This window comes from Vigna radiata, chromosome 7 (genome assembly GCF_000741045.1).
Source record: "Vigna radiata var. radiata cultivar VC1973A chromosome 7, Vradiata_ver6, whole genome shotgun sequence".
Lineage (NCBI taxonomy): Eukaryota > Viridiplantae > Streptophyta > Magnoliopsida > Fabales > Fabaceae > Vigna > Vigna radiata.
Genome location: NC_028357.1, coordinates 42,403,358 through 42,416,667, shown reverse-complemented (window position 1 = coordinate 42,416,667; position 13,310 = coordinate 42,403,358). Strand labels below are relative to the sequence as shown.

At 27.9% G+C, this 13,310-nt stretch overlaps 2 protein-coding genes across 2 annotated transcripts; one reads left to right on the top strand and one right to left on the bottom strand.

Annotated features, from left to right (window-relative positions):
• Nucleotides 1-787: 787 nt before the first annotated feature.
• Nucleotides 788-2,330, bottom strand: LOC106767391 (NHP2-like protein 1). The gene is made up of 5 exons (XM_014652272.2): nt 2,194-2,330; nt 1,953-2,073; nt 1,749-1,852; nt 1,271-1,402; nt 788-1,061 (listed from the first exon to the last, which is right to left on the bottom strand). Exons 1-5 carry the CDS (start codon nt 2,194-2,196, stop codon nt 1,035-1,037), a joined length of 387 nt encoding a protein of 128 aa, XP_014507758.1. The 5' UTR covers nt 2,197-2,330; the 3' UTR covers nt 788-1,034.
• Nucleotides 2,331-9,317: 6,987 nt separating this feature from the next.
• On the top strand, nt 9,318-13,193 carry LOC106767096 (ribosome biogenesis regulatory protein homolog). The gene is made up of 8 exons (XM_014651920.2): nt 9,318-9,552; nt 9,644-9,794; nt 10,068-10,119; nt 10,253-10,381; nt 11,038-11,155; nt 12,421-12,604; nt 12,716-12,829; nt 12,923-13,193. Exons 1-8 carry the CDS (start codon nt 9,443-9,445, stop codon nt 13,064-13,066), a joined length of 1,002 nt encoding a protein of 333 aa, XP_014507406.1. The 5' UTR covers nt 9,318-9,442; the 3' UTR covers nt 13,067-13,193.
• The last annotated feature ends 117 nt before the right edge of the window (nt 13,194-13,310 follow it).

The window sequence follows — 13,310 nt, the reverse complement described above, 5'->3', positions numbered from 1 at the left end:
CATTCTTATGATAGTATAGGTGAGAATTTAAAATTTACTTATCTAAGTAAATAATTTGATATGTCACAATAATAAAAGGGAAAAAAATACATCAAATTACATCAGGTAATTTTTTTTATCAAATATTATAGCATTTAATATATTTTAATTACATAATATTATTTTAGACCTATTGGATTAAAAAAACCACATTATTTATATTTACAAAAATTTATGTTCATATAATTTTTGTATATCTTATTTATATAAATCAAAATAAACATAATACATATTTTTTTACATATACATTAAACTTAACTTTAATAGAACTTAACAACTATTGAAAAAAAAAAGAGAGAGAATAAGATTCACTTCTTCTGTTTTAAATAAGGTTATTGGTGATATAACATTTTGTATGCGTTTCAGAAATTATTTTATCTCTTTTTAAAATATCATACTGTTTGCATTGAAATTGGAATTGTTCAAAATTTAAAACTATAATTTTTAAATACAAAGATATCTAGTTTATAATCACTAGACTATGATAAGAACAATGTACAATGTCTCACGAACAACCAACATATTCATGAAATTAATCAATAAACAATGACTTCATAATCTTCATATTAATATAAGCAAATAACTATAAAATTACTGTAGATTGCAAACATTACCAGGTGACAAATTTGTAAGTCACAATTAAATTATTACACTATTAATTAAAACAAAATAGTTAACTTTTGGTCTAATATTGTGATTCTGTCATATAATAATTAGTTTGTTCTATTGTAGTTTGTTGAATTAAAAATAATAAATCATGCATAAAAATTCTCTGATAAGAATGCCCATAAAATTGCATTGTATCAATTTAAAACATCACTCGTACCAATTATCACAAAAATAGCATTAGCAAATAACTTGTTAAGATAGGAAGAAAATCAACTACGTTAACACATAAAGCCTATTGGGTAAACATAGCATAGCTCATCCGGTCAAAGCCTCAGAAGGAGCAATTGCCACAACTCAAGAAGCCCATCATACGGATTGTGAATTTTTTAGATCAAAAGCTTCTCTATAGCATCCTGCAAACCAAAAAAAATAAAAATACTCAGAAGCCAATTTCAATAAACTATATATATATATATATATATATATATATATATATATATATATATATATATATACACACATATATATATATATATATTTGTGTGTGGCAATAAATAATATAAGTGACATTTGGTATGCACAGGGGAAATCTAAGAAAGTAACGAAATGCATATACGCATACCTTTAGTTGCTGGATTTGAGATTTCAATTGACTTCCTTCATTGGTTGTAACAGAACAAGAAATCACTGGCCTAGTGACCCCACAAGCACGTCCAAGTGCTTGTTTTGATGGGACAAACACATAGGGAACGTTCTGAAAAATTGAAATGAGTAATACACAAAAATCAGATCAGCATCCAATTAAAACAAATCAGCAGGAATGGTTAAAAAAACCCTAGTATTTTTCAATTAGTCACACTTGGCAAGAAAGATTTACAATACTACTTGGCTTTCACTAATATCACAATATGCAGACCATTCATCATTATGGATGTGCCTCATGATCGCTAATGGCTAAGCTAACACAAATTGAGGTTCAAAACTTCCTTAGCAGTAAATGAAACATCTCAAAAACAAGGTTGTCAAACAATTGTAGATGCAATTGTAAACAATATCAAACAATAAATAGTATGTTACTGCATATAAGGAAAATAAAATACCTTGTCTTCAGCAAGTAGAGGAAGATGGAGAAGAATCTCAAGGGGCTCAGTATCAGCAGCCATTACAACAAACTCAGAGATACCTCTGTTAAGAGTCTTGGTGGCTGCAAATCCAATAGAAAAATTACATTATTCATTTATCATACACAGTGAGGAGTAATAAAAAAAAAAGTTAACATTAAGCAAATACAATTAGCTAGTTACCTTCATTTGCACCTTTTTTGAGCTGCTTATAGTTTGCAGCTTGCTGAACAAGATCTAGTATGGTTATTGTGAGCTGGGCATCAGCCAAAGGGTAAGCTTTGGGGTTCACTGGTTCTCCTGTCTGCGTTTTGCACCAACACAAACACAATAAGGAAATTCAGCAATTGATTAAACAATTCAAACTGTGAATAGAATCAGAAAATAAAAAATGCAGGAAAGAAGAAGAACAAGAAGATGATACCATTGCTAATTGAACGGAGGCAGGAGGGCGTTAGGGTTTTTGGTTTGAACAGAAAGAGGAACATCGAACATTGGGCTTTTATCTCGATTGAAGTCGTGGTTGCAGATCCTTCTTTGACTTCAAGGCCCAGCAACATACAGGATTTAAAATCTTTTTCTAATATTTGCTTAGAAATAAAAAATATTGTTCTAATTTTAATATTTTATATAAAATATAAAATATAAAATATTGTTGCTTAGAATCCTTATTTTATATATGGTTGTAACTTTTACATAGAAATAAAAATATAATTAAAGATGAGATATAAATAAGTTATTTTTATTTATTAAATAAGATGATAAATTTGTATTATAAAATTTACCCATAATTATAAATAGAATTAAGAAAGTTGAAATTATAAAAGCAACAATAATCAGAAAAAAATAATTCATTACCATATATATGTAATTGACAACTTCAATGATAAAATTTAACAATTTTTGTTGAATTGATGGAATACTTATTTTTTAGTAGATTAAAACAAACATGTTTAAATGTAATATTTTATATTATATCATTTAATACAATTTTTTGTAACAAAATAGTATAAGATTATTAAAAAAACTGTTATAAAATTGATAAAATAAAATAGAAATATGCATATATTGTTATATTTTGTTTACTTTAAAAATATAATTAAATATAAAATATAAATATAATATATATATATATATATATATAGGGTTTGCTAATTTACGTAAGGGAGTTTTTTAGTTGGTACATTTTAACATAGTGTACCAAGTTTTAGGTTACAAAAATGTTTCTGTTAAAAAAGAAAATCAACTTTAAATCTAAAGGTATTTTAATAATTTTAAAATTTAATTTAAAATAAAAAAAATAAAAGGTAGTTATGAAAAATCCTTACGAGAAGTTATTAGTTTTTATTATATATTTTTTAAAAGGTATTTGTTTTTTAAAATAAAAAATAAAATAAAAGGTAGTTGTTTTTTTAATCCGGGTTTTATAAATTCATACGAGTTTTATAAACCCTGACGGTTCTATAAACGCAGACGAGTTTTATAAAGTCATGAAAATAAAAATTGCACAAGATACATTTTAAGTCATGAAAAATATGTTGTCTATCAATTTTTAAAAAACAACGTACTATAAAAATTATATCTATTTATAAATATTATAATTAAAAATATTTCTTAGTAGTGAAAAATAATTAACTTTCTTTTTATTTTTTATTTTAAAAAACAATTAATGAATAACTATCTTTTTTTTATTTTTTATTTAAATTAAATTTTAAAATTACTAAAGTATCCCTATATTTAAAGTGTGTTTTTTTTAAATAAGGATATTTTTGTAATCTAAAATTTGGTACACTTTGCTAAAATGTACCAACTGAAAAATCACTTTAAGTAAATTAGCAAAACCTATATATATATATATATATATATATATATATATATATATATATATATATATATATATATAATTCTGTAAAAGTTAAAATTGATTAAACCTTTTTTTTTATCTAAATCCAACTGTTTGGTTAAAATTTTAAATTAAAAATTATGAATCGAACAAAATTGTCTATTGTATTTAAATATAATATTGCAGATTTAAAGTTTATCATCTAACTCAACATAAATAAATGTCTCTTTTAGACTATTTTATGATTTTGATGATATTTTATTTATAAGTTATTTTTATTTATTAAATAGGATGATACTGTATTATAAAATTTACCTATAATTATAAATAGAATTAAGAAAGTTAAAATTATAAAAGCAACAATGATCAAGCAAAAATAATTCATTACCATATATGTAATTGACAACTTTAATGATAAAATATTTAACATTTTTTTCTTGATTGATGGAATATTTATGTTTTGGTAAATTAAAACAAGGTTTAAACCATTTTTTAGTCCCTAAGTTAAGTTCTAATATTCAGTTTAGTCTCCTCCACTTTTAAAAATGTCAACCTTTAGTCATCCATATGATATGAAAAATGTATCAAATCAGTCTTATTCGTTAACAAATCACAAATTTTTCATTAAGTAATTTGTTGTTCATAATACCTTTCGTTAAGTGCTGTCATGAGAATTGATTTGATACATTTTTCATATGGGACTAAAGGTTGACATTTTTAAAAGCGGAGACTAAACTGAACATCAGAAGTTAACTTAGGGACAAAAAAAGAATTTAAACCTTAAAACAAATTAATTGTGATGTTTTATATTATATCATTAATAATTTGTGATACAATCTTTTATAATAAAATAGTGTAAAATTAAATAAGATATTATAAAATTGATAAAAAAAAATAAGTAAAAATATGTATAATATTAATATAATTATTCAAAATAACAACCATTATAATAAAATATATAAATACACTAAATAAAAGTTAACAAAAGTTTTTCAAAATGATCAAACTAACAGGATAATTATTAATAGTATAAGAAACTATTAAAATAACTTTTCATTTAGAGCCATAGGATTATGGTTATTATAAAAACTCTATTTGTTTGTGAAAATCAATATTAAAAACTAAGTATAATTAAAACTATAACTTTGAATTCTTGGAAGATTGAGTGTTGTTGTTTTTTATCAACAGGGGTGATGAAAAAAAAGAAAATTTTCAAAAAGAATAAGACTTATATTGCTTGAGAGAAAAATGGTTCAAGCTCATCAAACTCAAACGACTAATTAGAAGAATCAGATATCTTCTCAATGATTGATAATTGATTTTCAGATGATTTAAAAATTTATGTAAAATGAAATAATAATCGACCATATCTGTAGGCTGAAAATTTTCGAAAAATAGTTGTTGAGAGTGACTAATTTTGTGTTGATTTCATCAAATAAGTTCTTTGGTAGTAATTGGCTATACAAAATCGATTATTATATCAAGCTACTGCACAGTTATAATTTATAATTCCCTATTCTTAACACCCTAAAAATTCCCACATCTATCTCATAATTAGAGTTTTTAATTTTTTTCTATTTTCGTCTCTCCTAAAACGTCCATTTTGCAACAACCTTGTATTTCAATTGCAGAATCATCCAGAATAAGGTTTTCTACTAGAAGAATGAGTACTCAAATAGCTACTAGAGAAGATGCAAAATGTCTCCATTAATAAATGGATTTCTGATAACGAAAGGAGGGTTGGGTTAATATCTTTCTAGAAAGAAAGGAAGTTGATTGTGCCCAAAATTATTGGCACAGTCTGGTTTAATGCATATGGCTTCAATTTTCTTTAATTGCTAGATAACCAAGGGCTCAAATTTTCCATGGAGATGCAAGGAACCTATTACCCTGACTTGATAGCAGTATTTTATTACAACTTTAATGCCGTGTTCGTTTCAACAAAACTACTGTTACCGTGGATTGGCGAAGACAGATTGTCAATTTATTTTATGTTCGTTTTAAAGAATTAGCGTGGAATGGAAAGTGAAAAATGGCGGGATAAACCACTTTTTCAATCTTCGTTTGAGTGTTTCTTTTTTCACCTGACAGATATCATTTTACACCTTCCAATTTTTTTATTATTCCAATAGTAATCCTGTCAAAATCTTTATTGAGTCATTTAACAATTAAAATACTCACCCCTTACTTTTCTGTCGCATTTCACATCTTGAAACCCTACACCCACCCCCTTTGTTCTCTCTTCTCACGTAGTATATTATATTTGTATGTGCTAGAATGCATTTTTAGATTGGATGAAATGAAAGTGAAAGCCTTAACTGCAGTGGTTAAAGGACATAGATGCTAGATTAAATACATTTCTGGATTGATTGGACGAAGACAGTGATTAAGAGCACGCCGACGTAGAATAGCAGCTGCAAATGCGGCAGACCGTAACCACAAATGAAAATGCGATTCATACCACACCGCATTAGGAAGTGCGGTTCACACAGCACCGCAGTTGGAAATGCGGCTCATTTAGGCCGCAGCTCGTATTGCGGTCAAAGAAAAAAAATGGAAGATAATATTGTGGGATTAAACCAAGAAAGAAGAAGCACTAATACTAATACTACAGTGATGGTGATGCGCTCTGACGCTTGACCCTTGTCTTCTTCAATTCTCACATTACTGCTTTCTGTTTCTTTTTCCATATTTAGATGTAATTAATTTCATTATAAAAATCATAATAAGGAAAGGAAAGACAAGTATCGTAGGTGTAGATAAATAAATATAAAAACATTAAACAAATAATAAAAACTTAATAAAACACGAAGAAAGAAATAAAGAGTTAGAAAATGAGATGGGATGTATGGAGGAGTTATAGTATAATAGTAAAAGATTAAGAGTTGATGATGATTAAAAAATTGTTAAACCACTTTTTCAAATTTTATTAAATGAAGAACATAACTATTATCTGGGAGGTGCAGGATGAGAAAGATGAAGTGTAGGAAAGACTACTCTCATTAAATAATTATTAAATGAAGAGTAAAATGGTAAAATTAGAGGTGCAGGAAGAAGGAGGTGAGGTGCAGAGAGGAACACTCTTTTCGTTTATATGCGTAGATTTGAGAATATTTACATGAAATGTCCACATTGTCCTTTTGCAACTTTTGTAATTGTGTTGCTGATTTCTATTTATTTGAATATAAAGATTGAAGATAAAAGGAGTTGGAAACAAATGATGCATACATAATAAAATAAGGGTTAAATATGTTTTTAGTCCCTATACTTTAGGGCAATTTTGGTTTTAGTCCATTTTTAAATTAAGGTACAATTTAGTCCTTCAACTTTAGCAAACTCTGTTTTTAGTCTTTTTTACCAATTTTTTTAAACTAAATTATAATTTTTTTACTTTTTAAAAATTAATTTTAATTTTTTTTTACTTTTTACTTTTAATAAACATTTTTACAATTAAATATAACATTAACAAATATCATTCTTTAATTTCTATCAATTAAACAAATTTTTTAAAATAGTCACATCAATCAAATCATACATTAATTCTCATAAACTTTACTTCTAAATTCACTCTTAATTACCTTCAAATTCACTTAAATAAACAAAAAAAAAAATCATTCTCAAATTCACTCAATTACTCTTTTCCAAATCTTCTTTCTCAATCACCCCAAATAAACACACCCTAAATACGTGGATGGAGTAACATTTAACAAAGTAAAAGGAGTAGAAATGATTCTTGACAATAATATTTGAGAAAATGTTGCAAAGTTTCCCAAAGAATATGCTGTAAATGTGCTAACTAGATTCAACAAATTGTTGGCTCTTCTTCCTATGGAAGAAAATATTGCTAATATGTGTAGAAGGATGGAAGAAATATGCGTTCTTCGAGGTTCTAAACACAAAAAGTGTTTAATCTAATTAAAAATTTAGACACTAGAGTTTCTCACTTACAAAATAAATTTGACAATTATTTTGTTTTGATGATAATAATAATCCAAGTGATAACTTTTAAAATTTAAATTAATAAAAAATTACCGTTCGTTTTCCCTATTATTTTGTTTTGAATTTCATTAAGTTATCTGATATAGAGAGAATTATCTATAAGGTTTAGTCTTATTTTTATAATGATAGAATAGGGAGAGAAAAATTTTGAACCTTAAAACTATTTAATGTTTTTTTCTTTTGTAATTGTGTATTTGCAGGTTATTACAAGAAAATTTAAAACAATTTTTTATCATCATAAAAAGTGAGAGATTATTTGCAAAAGAAGATGATAAAAGTCATTCTTCAAGAGTAAATTTTGATGATAATAAAAACAAGTAATAACTTAAAGTGATGACAAAAAATATTAGAAAACTTACATTTTTGTTTATATATTTGATCAAACATATGTAATAAATCATATATTAATGATAAATTATTTATAGAACTTAGCTTAGATCATCACAAAATAACATGTATAAAAGCATTAATGATAAATTCATCAAACTCAAAATATTATAAAATAAAATAACTATAGAAATTAAATATGTTCATCAAAGTTATATATATATATATATATCTAAATCTCCTTTAATAAACTTTATATCTTAAAATACATAATCACCAAATTAACTTCTCAACAAGAATTTTCTATTGGGAATATTTTATTAAAACAATCGTATATTTACCCAAAAATTAAAAGAACAATCAATTTCAAACAAAATATCATCTTTGCATAAAAATCAAAATCTTATTAGTAAGTCACCTTCACATCCATATCACTGTCCTGAGGTTTTATAAAATATCATAAATAAAGTTTTTTGTATTCTCTTATTCAAAATAAATTTTCAACTTAAACAAGATAATCATTCAAAAACTAGAAACAAAAAATAAATTATCAATCATTACAAATTTTCATTATGAACTTAACCAAATTAAGAGTATATCTCAACTAATTCCACAAATAGTAATGACAAATTTATATAAATAAAAAAAAAAGACGATAGATGTTAGAAAAGAAGAAAAAATAAAATATTGTTCTGAACAATTATATATATCAATTGTACTCTCTCTTTATCATGGAATAAGAAATACAATATTTCATTCAAAAAAAAGAATTCTTTCTTCTTTTCTAACATGTTATCAGAATAATATAAAAAAGAATATAAATATAAAAATATATGAACTTAAATGCACAAATATAAATAGAAAATAAAATAATTCCAATAATAAAAGAATATGGATGAAAAATTTAGAGACAAGGTTGTGATAAATAAAAGAATTGATTGAGTGCATTAAAGATTATATGTGGGTTTTTTTTGTTTTTTTAATGATATATTTATGGTTTATTAAATAACACTTTCTAATTATCCAGTAAATTTATCTAAAGATAATAAATAAACTCTTTTTTTAGTGTTACCTTAATGCGTCTTTCAATATGATAATTTTTTTAAATTAATTAGATATAAGAATGAATAATATATATATTTTTTTAATTTGGACAGAAAAACATGTTTAATCCTTAAATAAATAAACAGCAACTGTATAAAAAAAAAACATTAGACGTGCAATATTTGCTTAAGCCGTGTAATAATTATTGGTGTTTTGTAGAAAAAATAAATTTTCATCGTCTCAAAATATAGAAATAAGATAGGTTGTTGAAAATACTAGTGATAATTTTGTTAGAGGAGCATGCTTACAAACCCCCCCCCCCCCAAAACCCTATAATTTGATTGTTTCTGTATTTTCTTGATTCTGGCCCCTGCAACACAATATATCACAAACCCTTAAACCCTTACCCACCTGCGCCGCATAGGTTTGATATTGTTTTCATTGGTTGAAGTCGAAGGTGATGGAGATGGAGATTGAGGGTGAGAAACAGCACAAGTTCGATGTGGACCTTGGTCATCTCACGGCTTTTGACTCCAATCAAACCTTCCCCTCTCAACCACCTCTTTCCAGGTACCGTTTTTCTTCTTCTTCTTCTTCTTCAGGGTATTTTTTTTGTTATTTCCGATTTTGACACTGCCTTGCTTACATTAATTGAACACAGGGAGGACCTCGTCAAACAGTGTTTACTGAAAGGCACTCACTTGGTTCAAACTATCGCAGATGCCCTCTTCACCTTACCATCAACCGAAGATGTAGATGGCCCCCTAGTCAACTTGCCGCCGCCACTAACTAAATTGCCAAGAGAAAAACACGTAATCCCACACTCTTATTCTTCTTTTAAATCCAAAGGTTATAAAATCTTGTAATTGTTACTTTTTACTCTGATGCTCATAACCTTAATCCTTATTTCTATTGTATTGCAACTTCCCAAGGGCTAAATAAAAGCATTTTCTTTCGTATACGTGTCTGCTTTGCAATCAACTATGAAATTGTACTGATTCCATCGTCGGTTCTTTGCTTTTAGTATTTTTATTATGTCTAATTTATCAAAATACTGGCTCATAAATTTTTTGTGATGCTTTCAGCTGCCAAAACCTAAGCCTCCTACTAAATGGGAAGTTTTTGCCAAAAAGAAAGGTTCGTCTATTCATGCTCTGCTCAAGTGACATACAAATAATCTTAATGATGTTTATGTAGTAGTCTGTGTTAGGCTTAGTGCTATCTAATTTTTGCTGGTTTAACCGATGAATTTTATCCTGTTATTTTGCAGGCATACAGAATCGGAAGAAAGACAAGATTGTGTACGATGAACAATCAGGAACCTGGAAACGCAGATATGGATATGATCGTGCAAATGATGAAGATGCTGTACCTATCATTGAGGCAAAAGAAACTGATGGTAAAGAATCTAGCATCCCTTTCCTCGTGAACTGCTACTGTACTTCTTTAATGGTCATGAATAAGGTGTAGATTGCGTTATCACTTTTGGGCACAAACAGATCCACTACAATGTGTCCAGAATATGATAAAATTTTAACATAGGATTTTCATGGCAGACCTACATAAGGTTTGTGTACTCGAAACTGTTCTATTGAGAAAACATCTGAACCAGACCACCATTGACCCTTTAGAAGGTCCAGATTGTAAAATCTAAACATTTAGATATATCAGGGCATGCTCAATGTTTAATCAAAACATATAGTTGACATTGTGGGTTACCAAAGCATTAAACCAGGCATCTATTTGATGGAATACCCATCGGTTAAGATTTCAAAATTTTGAAGATTTTACTTTCCTACCATATTTTGGCACATTGTTATTTTTGGTTATGACAGTTCTTTCATGTGATAATCTGGAAGTTATATGCCTATATTTCAAATCACATGTGATGTTTATTTAGACTGCTGATGTTTTATGCTATTATTTTGTTGACTTTAACATTTTTATCTTTTCATGAATACAAATTTATAATTCACATTTTACTGGGATTCCTTTCGTACACTAATCAGAGCTATATGTATGGCATATCAATAATGATATTGTAACATTTTTCAGATCCAGAAGAGGATCCTTTTGCCAAAAGAAAAGAAAATAAGAAGAAAAGAATTGAAAAACAAGATAAAAATCGACTACAGAACTTGAAAGAAGCTGCTAAGTTTGGTGCCTTACCAAGGTTTGTAACATAACGTTGTCCAATTAACTTTGAAGATTTTGTTCGTAGCATGGGAATTCTATTTTCTTACTGTTCATTATAGCATACATCATTGGCTTGTAGTTGTGTGCATAATTTATTTCATAGATCACGGACCTTGGCCTTTTATTCAACCATTTGAGTCAATGTATCTCACCTTAGGCAGTATGGCCCACTTTCTTTTCTCATTCACAAAGTTTATACTGAAGTTTCTGATGCCAAACTTAACAAAATCCAAATGATAGAAGCAATTTATTTTTTATGCTACTATCATGAATCAACTAGTGATGCTTTATTTTTCTTTATTTGTTAGGCAATTATTTGCATCGGGAGGTGGTTAACTCCTTCCTTTTACTTATAAGCACCTGTGCCTAAGAAGAACCTCCTTTGTACCTTTTATTTCAATATACACCAGTTGCTTAATTTTTTCAGTGGGACCATGTCATTTTTTATTTTGAAATTTTTTTAAAACTTAAATAATTTGTACTTTTGGTAATATCTCATTTTTAGCAGCACAATACTACTAAAATAAGACATGTTTATAGTTAATAATCAAGAACAGGTAATTCGTAGTATATAGTTTTAGTACATTTATCCAAAAAGACATAACTATAATAACATAATATATACCTATAGGACTACTACTCTACAACCATCTACAACTATTTCCTAATATCTCAACCTGCTGCTTCCTTGTCCTTTTATATAGCTTAAACTTTTTATTATTAAAATATTATCGTGTTATCTTTTTATAAAAACCACCATTGCTTTTAAGCCATTTTATACGTTAACACTTTCCATTTTCATAACCGTGTTCAATATTTTCTATGGATAAAATGAGATTATTAGTGAGACCCATTTAAAATTTTTTGAGGTACTGGAATAGAGAGTGTGGTTGCTGAAATAGAAGAAGGTAAACCTAGATAATATGTAGTCGACCCAAAAGATGATGGCCTTACATGCTCCAATGCCTGAATTACATTTACTTGTTCTATATGATATTCTTAATAGAAAATCTTATCCGCTATGGTGGCATCTCAACTTCATATGTCTCACTTTCATGGCATGTGGTAATTTCCCCAGCTTTAGGGGCAATTGAGTGATCTAGTGGCAACTGTCCTGCCTAAATAACGTGTCAACTTTTGACTTGTTTGTCGTAGAGCTTTGACCTGGTGTTTCTTGTTTTCTTTAGTATATATCTTCATTCTTTCTTTATTGTGATGAAATCTGAACAAATTATTATGCAGCCATGTTCAGTTGGCAGCCACAGCTTTGCCTATAACCGGAACTCAGGCAGCACCAAAGAAAGTTACAAAGGATGAACTAGGTAATGTAGCAGGAATTGCAGCAACTGCAACAGCCAGTGGTGGGAAATTTGACAAGAAATTGCCTGGTGAAAAGCCTGCAAAACATAAAGGAAAATATCGTAAGGTTGTGCACTGTACACTCTCAGATAACTGTTTGTCTTAGCCATGTAACTTGTTATATGTAGAAGCACCCATTATTAACTATTGACTTAACTTCCGTTTTGTTTTCATCTAGTTCCTGCCAGTGGTGGAAGGAACTGGGATAGGATCACAAGAGAGGGAGCAAACTGAAAAAATATTGAACAAGATCATCTCCAGGAATTCTCATAACATATTGAATGTTGAAAAGGTACAGTAAAAAGTCTTTCAGTGAAATGGATTTCAAATTTTACCAATTTTATTAATATCTTTTTTTGTCAAAATCGTGCTCTCTGAATTCTAGGCCGTCACAATGCACACCGTGAAGAAAGAAAAGAAGCGAAGGATGGAGAAAGCGAAGGCTTCACCAGCTGACAAGAAATTGAAAACCGAGAAAAAGTCTTTTAAAAAGGGAAATTTCAAGAAAGGCAAGGCGAAAGGGAAATAGTTTAGATTTTATTAAAACAAGTTTTGTAGAGTTATTGGAAACTCTTGTTCACTGGTTTCAAGTTTTGTAGACTAATGTCATCAATTGATATTCTCTTTATTTACCATCTATATAAAATTAAATTACATCTTTTGATTCACAAAAATGTTTTAATTTATCAAATAAACGAATAAATACATTGTGCGCGGCATACATATTCGCTCCGTATCTTTTCTGCTTAGAATTCCCGAGCAAGAGTCCCCGG

Coding starts and splice junctions, on each gene's coding strand:
- LOC106767391 (XM_014652272.2), bottom strand. Junction 1,403..1,748: donor CTCTACTTGCTGAAGACAAG/GTATTTTATTTT, acceptor TCAATTTTTCAG/AACGTTCCCTATGTGTTTGT. Junction 1,062..1,270: donor CTCAAATCCAGCAACTAAAG/GTATGCGTATAT, acceptor TTTGGTTTGCAG/GATGCTATAGAGAAGCTTTT.
- LOC106767096 (XM_014651920.2), top strand. CDS start 9,443: ATGGAGATGGAGATTGAGGGTGAGAAACAGCACAAGTTCGATGTGGAC. Junction 10,120..10,252: donor AGTTTTTGCCAAAAAGAAAG/GTTCGTCTATTC, acceptor GTTATTTTGCAG/GCATACAGAATCGGAAGAAA. Junction 12,605..12,715: donor ATAAAGGAAAATATCGTAAG/GTTGTGCACTGT, acceptor GTTTTCATCTAG/TTCCTGCCAGTGGTGGAAGG.